This window comes from Tiliqua scincoides, chromosome 6 (genome assembly GCF_035046505.1).
Source record: "Tiliqua scincoides isolate rTilSci1 chromosome 6, rTilSci1.hap2, whole genome shotgun sequence".
NCBI lineage: Eukaryota > Metazoa > Chordata > Lepidosauria > Squamata > Scincidae > Tiliqua > Tiliqua scincoides.
This window is the reverse complement of record NC_089826.1, coordinates 39,946,509-39,959,316: the sequence shown is the minus strand read 5'-3', so window position 1 is coordinate 39,959,316 and position 12,808 is coordinate 39,946,509. Positions and strand designations below refer to the sequence as shown.

Here is a 12,808-nt window from a genome sequence, read left to right as displayed (position 1 = left end):
CACCAAATGCCCCAGGGAGCACACCAGATAACAAGAGACCTCATCCTGGTGCCCTCCCTTGCATCTGGCAGTCTGACATAACCCATTTCTAAAATCATCAGGTATGCACATACACATACACATACGGGAAAAATAATCCCGTAATGGATTTTTCCTCCAGAAACTTTCCAATCCCCTTTCAAAGGTGTCCAGGCTAGACGCCATCACCGCATCCTGTGGCAAGGAGTTCCACAGACGAACCACACGCTGAGTAAAGAAATATTTTTCTTTTGTCTGTTCTAACGCCGTAGCCGACACTCAATTTTAGTGGATGTCCTAACACATAACACAGGGTTCTGGTGTTATGTGAGAGTGTAAAAAGCATCTCCCTATCCACTCTGTCCATCCCCTGCGTAATTTTGTATGTCTCAATCATGTCCCCCCTCAGGCGTCTCTTTTCTAGGCTGAAGAGGCCCAAACGCCGTAGCCTTTCCTCATAAGGAAGGTGCCCCAGCCCCCTAATCATCTTAGTTGCTCTCTTTTGCACCTTTTCCATTTCCACTATGTCCTTCTTGAGATGTGGCAACCAGAACTGGACACAATACTCCAGGTGTGGCCTTACCATAGATTTGTACAACGGCATTATAATATTAGCCGTTTTGTTCTCAATACCATCTAATTTAAGTACTTATTATTTAAAAAAAAAAACAAAAAACCTCTTACCTTACAATATAGAGGGGAAAATCACATTTAAGACAAACCAGGTATGCAGCTGGAAAGTCAATAGTAGTCCAGTATTTTGTAGTGAGCATCATAGGTATGGCTTTCTTGCCTGCTCAACTGAAGTTGTGTGCATGTGCTTGGTGCAGTTTTGCTCTTGGCTCTTGGAAAATGGTGCAAGTAATTTGAAGCTGATATGGCTGACCAGAAAAGCTGGGAGAAGCTTAGAGGCATGCAAATGGCACCTTTAAGGATGTGATAGAGGTCTTGCAACCACACCACTACTGTTATGAATGATGAAGTCCGGCGGCAAGAGAATGTCATATTTAGAAAGACAGAACCGATCTCCTTAAGAAGGAACCTGTTTCTGAGGTGACACACTGATATCTTTTCCATTTCACTAGGAGTGGGTGGAGAGCTCATGATAGGGGAATATTTAGAACCTAAAGAGATGGGTTTGTGATGGGAGAGTTGACTTTGTGCTTGGTGCAGAGGCTGACAACATTACACACTTTTTTTTTGTTTTGCTTCCTTTGCCTAAGCAGCCCTATTTTCATTTAGAAGCCATCCTGTAATTTTCAGAGGCTGATCCAAGTCTGCAAGAAAACCCCTAAAGCTCATCTGTAGATTTCCCAAACTGCGGGCTGTTGCAGGTTGTCTAACATGTCCCCTTTCCCGCTACTCCTGAGCTTTTGTTTGCTGTCTGCCTGATACAGAGTTCTGTAGCATTTGACCGCTTGCTATTTGATACTTTTAGGTTGGTCCTAAATAAGCATAAATAAGCATTTTGAATTGCATAAGAACATAAGAACAGCCCCACTGGATCAGGCCATAGGCCCATCTAGTCCAGCTTCCTGTATCTCACAGCGGCCCACCAAATGCCCCAGGGAGCACACCAGATAACAAGAGACCTCATCCTGGTGCCCTCCCTTGCATCTGGCATTCTGACATAACCCATTTCTAAAATCAGGAGGTTGCGCATACACATCATGTAGATTTTTCGTACAAATCATGCAGATTTTTCGTGCAATTGTTTAGATAACCTTTTACATAGTGTGGGGGAGGTGTCAGTTGTTGTGGTTGATATTTGCACCCACAGTTCTGGGAAATCCAGTTCTGCAGTAGTAGGAGTCAACTTTAGCTTGCTAGGCATGATGTTGGAAATTCACAACCACAACATCAATTTTTACCTTTTTCATGCATAGTGCCATTTAGACAGGCAGAGCTGCTAGGTCACAACGTGTGGTTGAGACAGTGGTATTGGAAACAAGGTTTTAGATTCATTAAAGGCTGGGGAACACACTGGGATAAGCGAAGTCTGTTGCAAAAAAGGCGAATGTGTGCATGCAGAAACAAATTGTAGCTGTTCGAAGGATCACAAAGTAGGGAAAATTGCACATGGGAGCTACATTTAAAGATGCATGTAATGCATACTGAACTAAGACAAATCTTCAACAGCAAACATTTTCTGCATGAAAGGGAACTTAGAAGGAGAATATTTGTTGAAACTTCCCCACTTTTTCACACCTTTATCCTCACTGCTCTGATAGTTGCATCTGTATAATTTATCTACCCACGTATCAGTTCTTTCTTCCTTGAAGCAGTTGTCATGAAGCCAGTGAAATTTAGCTATGTGACAACATCCCCAAGGATAAGTGAAATGAATGTAAAATAAAGAAATTGAATTTGCTGTTTTCCCCCAGTGATATCATAACCTAGCCAAATCTTGTTGAGAGAGGGTTGCGCTTATTATATGTTCCTCTACTGTTTATGAATATTTTGTATGATCCTTTTTGGTTTTTTATTAAGAATATTTCTGAAATGGATTTGTTAGTTTCTTTGTCGGCTTACAAAACAATACAAAACCAATAAACAATAAAACAAAACAAGAATCCCAATCAATTAACAGTGTCAAAACAGAGGAGCCAACATCATAACCAAGAGTAAAGGTAATATACAGAGCAGAAAGCAAACTATCCATTATGCTTGTTGGAACAAAATAATGTTAACCCATTCCCGCCCCACCTTTTTTTTTTTTTTTTTTTTTTTGGAAAATCAACAAAGGAAGCAGTCCTGATCTCAGTTGGGAGAGAATTTCACAGGATGGGTACCTCAACAAAGGCAACTTGGTTGTTACTCCACACTAACTGTATTGCCAACGGTGACAACAGTTGCAACAGAACCACCTTATATGATTGCATGGAATGGACAGATTTGTATGGGGAGAGACAATTCTTGAAATATTTAGTTCCTAAACTGTTAAGGTCTTCATAAATCCTCACCAGCACATTGAATTATGCCCGGAAATATACAGGCAGCCAATGAAGAACAAGGGTGTGAACGTGGTCATGACCCCTTGCACTAGTCAATAACCTGTTGGCTGTATTCTGTACCGATTGCAGTTTTCAAACAGTTGATTTACCACAAATCATACAGCCAGGATTGGCTGTAGTTCCCAGGATTGGCTTGTAGTATCAAGTGTACAAGTGGTGGCAATATGTGAAGCGTCCCATATTGTAACATGATAGATACTTGTAGGAAATAAGAGTAACTCAGTTTTGTTTGTTTAAAGTATGAATTTATTCACAGTGGTAGTACTTCTGATTTTGTTGGTGCTATGCTTTATTCTTCTATCCATGAAATTTGAGTCCCACCTTTAATCCAGTGTTCCCAATGATATATAACTCCATGAAATAGCAATTCATAAAATACAATTTCATTAGAACCTGGGACATTAGAAACATGAAAGAAACTTGGGGTAAAAAGAAGATGTGACTGTTCTGCTGGGAACTGTCAGTGTCTGGAGAATCTGCTGATTCCTCAGCTGCTGGGGAGCAGAAAATGAGGAGCTCTAGGCATCTCCACTTTCTGTTCCATGGCAACTGGAGAACTGGCAGTTCTTAAGCCAAAAAGCTACTCCCTCTTCCTCACACGGTCTCCAGGCTCTAATCTGAGAGCCACGCAGATGGAGTGTTTGACACATGGAGCTGGTTGAAGGTAGATTTTTCTTGCTTCTTGGGCAGGTGAATGTTATAAGTAGATACCTTTGGCTGCCTTCCTCATTCATTCCCTGTCTTTTTCCTTGCCTCCGTGAATCTGTGAAACATACCCCACCATAAGCTTCTTAATCAGCAAAATTTCATTTGAATCCTCCCTACTGTTTGTGCTTTTTGTATCTTACATTACACTTAAAAAAACAAAAACAAAACTGAATCTCTCCCATCATTAACTCATGGCAGTCTCCAAGGCAATAAAGCTCACTGTACAACATGCCACTGGTCCTGTCAGAGACCAGTGACATTAGAGATAATAGAGTTTTCCAGAGAGATAATAGAGTTTTGCTTATATGAATTCATCAGTTAATTTTATAGTGTGTGCATTTAACCCATTTCTGCCCAGCCCACAGGTATACACATTTGATCCCTGTTGCATATACCCAACATTGGGCAGAAATGGCTTAACCAAGTTCCCATACCTTGAAGCTAAACAAAACATGAAAAGTTGGGGCTTTGGTTGGTTGAAATCGCCAATAGGCATCTCAGGTGGCTGTTTAGGAGGGGGGAAACAAATGCCTAGAATCAGTATCTGGGATTGGCCAGGTTGGGCCCTGTCTGAGGAGTCACATGGATCTACTATCTTTCTCTTCCTCCCTGCCCGACATACTAGCCAGCTGCCACAAGTTCCTCCCCTCTAGATGGGGAAGGTGGTAGGCACTATCAAGCACTGTTGATACTGCTGCCAGTATCCTGCAGTGCAGGATGTGGCCTCCGGCATCCTGGTGCTATCACTGCAACTGTCCCTATTCATCTCAGTATAACTTCCTTCCTCATGGCTGTTGCTGGTGTCTTTCTCCTGAGAGTTCCTTTCGAACGGGGGAAGCCATCTCTTTCCTTTTGCTATTTAAGACACTTTTCACTTGATAAGCAGTATATATGTATTCTAAATAGTATTAACCATCACCCCTGCCACTTGGATCTTGTTGTTGTGCAGTTTGTGACTCCAGTTCTTCAGAACACATGTATACATTTAGCTTTATGGTGTGTGACCAAGTGTATTGATATCTACAAAACCAGTCATAATATGCAACAGTCAGAAAAATCCAGTAGGTTACAGGATGAGGAACTAGTAGACTTTCTGATGGCTTGGATGTGAATCACAGATGAACAATAGGGTCTCCATTGTCATGGTCCAGGGAAGCAGCAATGACTGTAGTTATGAAGTCAGAACAAATCTATGAATGTACTGGTTTACCATCTATTTAGACTGAGTTGTTATAATAAAGCTGCTCTGTATTGTAAGGTCTGTCAGGCTTCGAGTCTGAAATATTAGTTAAGTGTCATCCTGAATCTATAAAGGCTAAAAATATCTTCTCAAGTCATAGGTGAATGCTTTACACAACATATATTAGCTTAATACATAGAACGACTGGCAGAAAGAAGCAAATTGCAACTGAAACAGTTCTCAAATCCCGTGTTCAGAACAGGAATGTGAATAGAAATGATCTGAATAACTTGGTTTCAAAAAACTGCAGGTAGTGTTTGCTCATACATGGTTCTTGCCTTTCACAGCTGTTTGTGCTCCCCTGAAAAAACCATTCTTGAGGGCCAGGAAAAGTGGAAAACACTGCACTTGACTTCTGCTTGAAAGTGAAAATGTCTTGCATCTATTCTAATCCATATAGCTACTTGAATTGCAGTCTTTTATGGGTGTATGATTCTGAAAATAAGCTCCTTAACTAATACATGCCCCAAATTACTTATTACACTGGAATCAACATTGGCCTTGTTTTCCTATACAGAAATAAGCAAGATCAGTATTCCACTAAGAACAAGTAAGTGTTTCATCAGCTTTAAAGAGAGTAAAACAGAATATGACGTTCCACTCAAGTTGCCATGATCAGAGACCGTGTGTGTGTGTGTAACAGTAGGGGCTTGTGTAGTCCACTGATTTGTGGGGAATGCTAAATGGAGAATGATTTGGCCATCTTGCTTGGCCTTAGGCTATCAGATTAAAAACCTTTTCTAGATTAGTTAATGAGATGACAATTCAGAGCTACCTTCATTGCATTCTAGACCAGGGGTGTCAAACGTGTTCATACAGCAGACTAATTAACATTTGTGGTGCCTGCTGTGGGCCAGAAGTGACATCATTAAGCAGGAAGTGATGTCATTAAGCAGGTCATGACCAGAAATAAGCACTTTTTTCCTCACTTAGGAACTCATTAGCTGCAAGTGACAGAAGAGAAAATATGCAATCTTGATATTTTTAAAATACAGGAGAGCCCAATTATCACGTGGGTTGCTTTTTCAACAGTGACACTTCAGCACAGTTCAGCTGCTGATGGTGGTTCTAGGAGAGCCCAAGGGCTGGATAAAGAGCTCCTTGGGGCGCATCTGGCCTGCAGGTCTTATGTTTAGATCTTATGTTTGGCACCCTGTTCTAGATAGTGATCAAATTTTTGGCACTGTAAAGTGCTGGAAATGCAAAAATTATTAGTAATGAAGTAAAATTACAGTTGAACTATCATAGAAATGTAACTCCTTAGGAATACTGTGCAGAGTCTGATGCTAACTTTAGGATTCCTGGGAGAGTTTCATCTGTGTTTTTGAAGAGCAATCATCATAGACTTCTGCTTGTTGAAAAATAGCTTTTAGCAGTGCAATCCTGTGTCCAAGTGACCCTGCAATGTCTGCAAAAAATCCATTATATTCGAAGCATGTCCAGTGCAAAAGGGAAAGCCAAACCAAGAGCCCAGACAAACTGCAGGGTAGTTCCCAGTAACTCCATCAGTATCTCTGGAAACCTGGCACCATCACCTGGCCAGGTGGTAGGGGCTGAACAATGGCCCAGATATGCAAGAGCCAATCACTATAAGCTACCCACTTAAACATTGGCAGCCAGGCAAGTCCTGCCAGTTGAACCAAGCATTGGGTGATGGGAAGTGCAGGTTAGATGATTGGGCACTGGCCCCTGCCGCCACCACCCCCAAAGACAAGTTGGGTTTGAGCTCAACCAGGAGGTTTGCTATCACTAGCATCATTCTCTCACTGTTTGCATGACTGAACAGAAACACCCATGGCAAGGACAAAAGATGGAGGTGTAGGTTTCGGATCCACACTGGCTAGTCTACATAACATTTTCTCTAGCCACTCAGCCACAGCTGAGTATCTCAGGTGGTGCTGAACATCCTGCAGCACCACAAACAGGCACACCTGGTTGGGAGACTGTAGCACAATGACCAAACAGAGGGAACACAGCATGGTCCAAACATTAGGCTTATGTGTTGCACAGGGTCTCTGTTGCAGCAACACACATGCAAGCATCCACCCCTTGCACAGTGGCTGTCATCTGTTCTCATACATCATTACAACAGAGGTATAAGGTATGAAATGGCTCATGACCAACAAGGGGCATTCCCTCTCCATGGAGCCCAGTGCATCAGGGAGAGAAGATGCTGCCAACCCTGACTGTCTGCTTCCCCTGCAGAGTCTCGCTCTGAGGCCATAGCTACAGTGGGGAAAAGGGATCCCTACTAACAAAGTGACAGCAAGTAGGATCAAGTCAAAGTTTTAATTGCACAGCATCAAAGATGGAGCACTGTTTGAAAGCAACACACGTGAGATTGCCAACTATCTCCTCTTTGTGCTTTTGCAATTTATCTGATAGATAGCAAAGGAGCAGATGCAGTGAAGTCTGGCTACACCAGGCAAATCACTGTTGTGAAGTTTGCACATAATAGGGTCAGTCTGAAACAAGAAGGATCCCACAGTTCACTGCTGCCAGGTATGCCATTGTCTTCTCCTGTAGTCTGCAGGACTGTGCATGTGCAGTGGACAGACTGGCGTTACCTGGGTGTACATGCATCAGTGCCCTTGCAGGAGTGAGAGCATAGTGCCTGAGAGCATTACCTTTCCCTCTCCTGTTGGGGATGCAGTGGAATTCTCTGAGAAATGGCTGTTCTGTCCCATGTGGCAATGCTGCACTCCTGGAAAACAAAATGGCTTCAGATGATTGTTTGACCAGCGGTGGCAATGGTTGATGTTTCTGGCATTCACCGAGAGAGCAGGCGCTTGCTGCTATTGGCTGTTGCTAAAGGAAGAGATGATTAGGCAACCAAAGGAGGGCAAAGAAGTATTTAACAATACTAAAGGGATAGATGCATGAGAGAGAGAGAGAGAGAGAGAGAGAGAGAGAGGGGGGGAGCATCAATATATTATAGCAGGGGTGTCCAAAGTTTTTGGCAGGAGGGCCACATCGTCTCTCTGATACTTGTCGGGGGCCGGGGGGAAAAAGAATTAATTTTCATTTAAAATTTGAATAAATTTACATAAGTTTACATAAATGAATATATTAAAGATGAACTTATATGAATGATTGAAGGTCTTGCAATAGCTGAAGGCCTTGCACAAAGCATGGCTGGCCTTTCCTTTGCTGCCGCTACTGCATCACAGATAAGAAACAACAAGCATTGGAGGGAGCCTTCATCCCACAGCTCACGCAAGAGGTCAAACAGTCAGGCTGATGCTGAGAGCAGTTGCATCGGGCCAGTTGGGCTCCAACAAATCTCTGGAGGGCCAGAGGCTCATTGGAAATTGGGGGCTCCCTGAGGGCTGCATTGAGAGGCCTCAAGAGCCGCAAGTGACGACAGGGCCGGGGTTTGGGCACCCCTGTATTATAGCATGGGTTTTTTGTTCTCTCTGTTCCTTACCTGTGTGGGGTGCATTGTCCTTGCTGCCTGTGCTGGTGTGGTGGAGTGGTGGTTCCACTTTGATATCTGTGTGTTGAATCCTCCTGTGGCAGCAGACCTGCAATAAAAATTCTGAAAAGACAAAACCAAGTACTGTGGGCTGTCTGTATCTGCGAGCCTTCTAGGGAAGTAGAGAGGCTACTGGAGGGGGTACGATTGGGGTATGACCTCCAGAGGTCCCAGCATGGCCCCAGGTAAGTAATTGTAGTGTTCGGTGCTGGACTTCAGCATCCACAGAATTTGTTGTCGGGGGGGGGGCAACGGTTCTGGAACATAATCCCTTCGGATAACAAGGGTCAACTGTATCAGAACAAAATGACAGGCTGTTTGCGCAAAATACTATGCTTTGCTCAAGGTGCCAGAAGCCTAAATGTAATGCAGTATATCTGTCACCTACAGAGGGTAGGATATGACATACATTGGCTCCTCTCCATCCCTCTTATATCTCTACCCTGCTTTGGAGTTTATACTGGCTTCAAAGGTGTCAGTGTAATGTTGCATCTGCCATATCATTTATACTACTCTGAACAGTGTTTCTAAGGTATAAGATTGGGCTGCCCATGTGTATTTAGGTGTTTCACGTTCAGGAGGAAATTCCTTTCAGTTCAGTGAAATGATACTGGTGGTGAACTCCTAATTAAAGTCTGTTCAGAACTTTTCTCCCTGGGAACACAGGGAGCATCTTCACCAGCCTTCCATTTCTTACGTCTTTTTGTTGGGAATCATCCATTTGAATGCACTGAGTGGTGAGATTGCAGCTGGGAGTTCTTCCTGGCAAGGGCTGCTGGAAAATGTGTAACTTCTCCACTGGTCTAGGATGTGATAGAGCATTCAGACCAGCAATTCCTGTGCCAAGGCCATCCTTCCTCTTCCCATGGTGATTTCATTAGCTCAGCTGTGCATCTGAATCCATCCTCAGTTGTACTTACAGACAATCGATTGGCTACACTTGATTTATTGTGTGGTTTCCTGCAATTTAAACAAAACAAAAAATTCCAGCTTGCACTATTTTCTGGACTTTGCAGATCATGCCAATCAATTGCATGCCTGGAAGTTTCCATTTTGCTCCTGGAGAGCTGTCAGCAATTTCTTCTGTCACACTTCCTTTCCTGTACACTTGCACTTACAAAGGTGGAACTGTTATAAATTGGCTATTCCTGAGTACTGTAACTTTTGGGAGAAGATTGTTTGGTATCACAGAAAGATTTGCTCTCTTCTGACTGCGGTTAGTGCAAAGATTCCATAGGTACTATCACCAAAGTTACTCCGTATGTGTTCCAACTGCACATGACACTAAATGCCTAATTGTGTACTTACAGACTTAGGTTTCACAATTTGGTATTGGGATCAGAGTGGAAAGATAAAATATTTAACACTCTATCTCTGCACTGTTTTCCCACTGAAAATTGCCTCCACAAAGCATTGATTTAACCCTAAAAATGATATGGTAACAAATAGCATTTATAGGACTAAATAGCTGCATCGTAGTGCCAGTTTTCTAGAGGAAAAGATTGTGGAGGTAGAAAATTAAATATTTTATCTTTCTCTCTGTGACGCCAGTCTGAATTACGGCCCTACACTGACTCCGACACATGAGTAAACCTGAACCTTAACTACAGTTTGGCACACTTGGTGTCATGCAAAGCTTGGCGCTAAGTGTGCATGGCCTGAAACCAGAATGATATACCTCCATGCTACATACCCGATCTGAACTGTAGACTCCTTGTCAGTAATTTTGACTCTTGGGATATATGTACTGTGATTGACTGCAGAGTTCATTTGTCATGGTGGAGCAGGAGCAGATGGAGGGCAATGTATTTTGTCTTGCGATAAGTTCAGTGGGGGATTTTTAAATTGCACCACTGCTGAAGTACTAGTGTTATGCTGTTTAAGAACTGTGACCAGGGTCTGAGAGAGTACAGTGGGCCTGCCATATCCATGGGCAGGACATGGCATCTGCATATCTACATCCACTGATTTAACCATCCATGGATGGAAAATGTATTTTTAAAAAATGTCCACATACTCTGCTATAACCTCTCACCATTTCACAGCTCTCTCTGCCTGCAGCACTTGCCTTGTTTCTGACATTCACACACAATTAGGCAACTGACACAATTTACATAAGTTTATGCAATTAATGGAAATTTACACCATTTTCTCAGTGCTGCATCTGCAAACTTAAGTCTCTGCAGATGTTGGCATCTGTGTGGGGTCTTGAAATCAAGGGCCCACAGTATTAGATTTAACCTAAATCTGCTTCATCCTCATATCACTATTGCTGCTTCATTTTGGTCCCTCTCCTGGTGGTGTTGTGCCAGTGAAGTGGTCACAGGGAAGCATATTTCCAAGGCACACCAGCAGAAGGGACTTCCATTAACCTTTGTCCCACTCAAAACTGCTGTAGTTGGTGGTTATGCCTTAAATTGGGCTGCTTGAGATAGATTTAATTACAAATGGTTTGCAAGTTTTATTTGCTATGAAGTTATCTGCTAGGATTCTAGAGAAAAAAAGTATGAGCATGCATGCATGTTTGTTCTTATGCACTAGGTTAAGAAGCTCTGTGGGGAAGCCTTGTTGGAGCTAAAAAGATGGTTAGTGGAAATGCAAACTCAATTTAGCTTGCAACACGTGACTTCCTATTTCTATAAGGTACTTCCAAGGGACTTCCTCTGCTAAATCAGCTGAAGAGCTCTAGAGTTTCAGCTCAGAAACGTAGCTCAGTCTGCTTTGCCACGGAGCAGTTTTTTTCTCAGTGATTTGTTTTTACAGAGGTTTTTTTCTTCTTCTTTCCATTCCCTCCCCTCCTGTGCCATTTCTAGCATGTAAAGATCTGGTAGCTCCTACTCGTGATCGGAAACTAAATACTTTTGTGCAGATCATAGTGGTGCATCCTGGGGAACAGACCTCGGCAAGATATTCAAGCACAGAAATTGTGGAGGTGAGTTCCTTTTTCTTTTTTATGGCCAGTATAAAGTAAAGCATTAACAGTGCTACAGTACTGCCTTTTTGGGAAAATTCTGCTCTTTCAGAAGGAAATATAAGGGGGGGGGAAGTCTGGCTGTCTGGCTTTTTCACTTGTGGGTTGAAAATGTGCTGGGAAACTATTGGTTCAGTGTGGTTTAAAGCAAAAACAAACAACTTTAGAAGGAACTTACAAGTTGTTGAAGAACAAAAAAACCTTAGTAAATCGTATGTATTCAATTATTTAATTTGAAATGCAGCAATTGTACTTCATGAAAAATGTGTGATCTGTTTCATATTGATAATATTTACAGATTTCAGTACAGCAGTTATTGCCTGGTGCCTTTCTGCTTGTCTCCTTAGAGTGTTAGTTTTTGTTTTCCTTTACCATTATGTGTGTTGGAAGGGTTGTTGGTATATGTGAGCTGGGAAGGAAAGCTGTGTGCTTCTTCCTGAAAACGCATCCCAATTTATGATTAAATCAGACTGCTTTGATGCATCCAAGCAATTATTTTTCAGCCAGCTTTTGATTACTAATTTAGTTGCCACGGTTTGGACTATTAGCACTCCCAAAATTGTAGCTCAGACAACCTATAAAAAAGCAGGAGGAGTCAATGTACTCTTGTCTGGCATGCTTGCTGTGTTAGTTGGAACAGATTATTCAGGCATGAGTTGAATCATTTCCCTTTATAGAGTTGACTGGGACTGGGGACAAAATTCTAGGTATATTCAAATTCTGGTTATTTACCTTAATTTACTTTGTACAATTTATGTGCCACCAGTGCTATTTAATAACAGTAAAAACAATAATATGGTGATGCTGGGATTAAGAGGAATGATTTATTTCTATGATGAGATTCCAAAAAAAGAATCCAGCTTCTGACCCATTTTTGGAATGGAAGCATCTTAAGAATATAGCTCCTCTGGATCAGGCCAGAGGGCCATCTAGTCCAGCTTCCTATGTCTCACAGTGGCCCACCAGATGCCTCTGAAGAACACACAGGAGATCAAGATATCTGCAACTTTTTACCACTCCCTTGCATCTGGCATTCTGAGGTAACTTACTTTTAAAACCAGGAGGTGCATATACCCATCTTGGCTTGTAACCTATGATGGACTTTTCCTTCATAAATCTGTCCAATCTGCTTTTAAAGGTATCTAGGCCAGACACCATCACCAGATTCTGTGACAAGGAGTTCCACAGTTTAATTACTTGCTGGGTGAAGAAATATTTTCCTTGGTCAGCTTTGGTCACTCTATTCCAGGAATTGGATGAAGAGAGTTCATCCCTTCTAGTTCTGTTAGACCTCTTAATAGCTTTCAGTACCATCAATCATGATACCCTTCTGATTGTCTGGCAGGAATTCACTTTGGGGCAGTTTTGCAGTTATTCTGATC

General features: G+C 42.3%; 1 protein-coding gene across 5 annotated transcripts in view; it reads left to right on the top strand.

Annotated features, from left to right (window-relative positions):
* INPP4B (inositol polyphosphate-4-phosphatase type II B) overlaps positions 1-12,808 on the top strand; it is a 338,885-nt gene that overhangs the window by 143,597 nt on the left and 182,480 nt on the right. For all 5 annotated transcript variants that reach the window (XR_010794649.1, XM_066631736.1, XM_066631738.1 and 2 more), the window contains one exon: positions 11,269-11,387. Coding sequence is in view for 4 of the 5 variants with exons in the window: in XM_066631736.1 (XP_066487833.1) it covers positions 11,269-11,387 (119 nt within the window). In the remaining variant the exon portion in view is untranslated. The remainder of the gene's footprint in view (positions 1-11,268; positions 11,388-12,808) is intronic.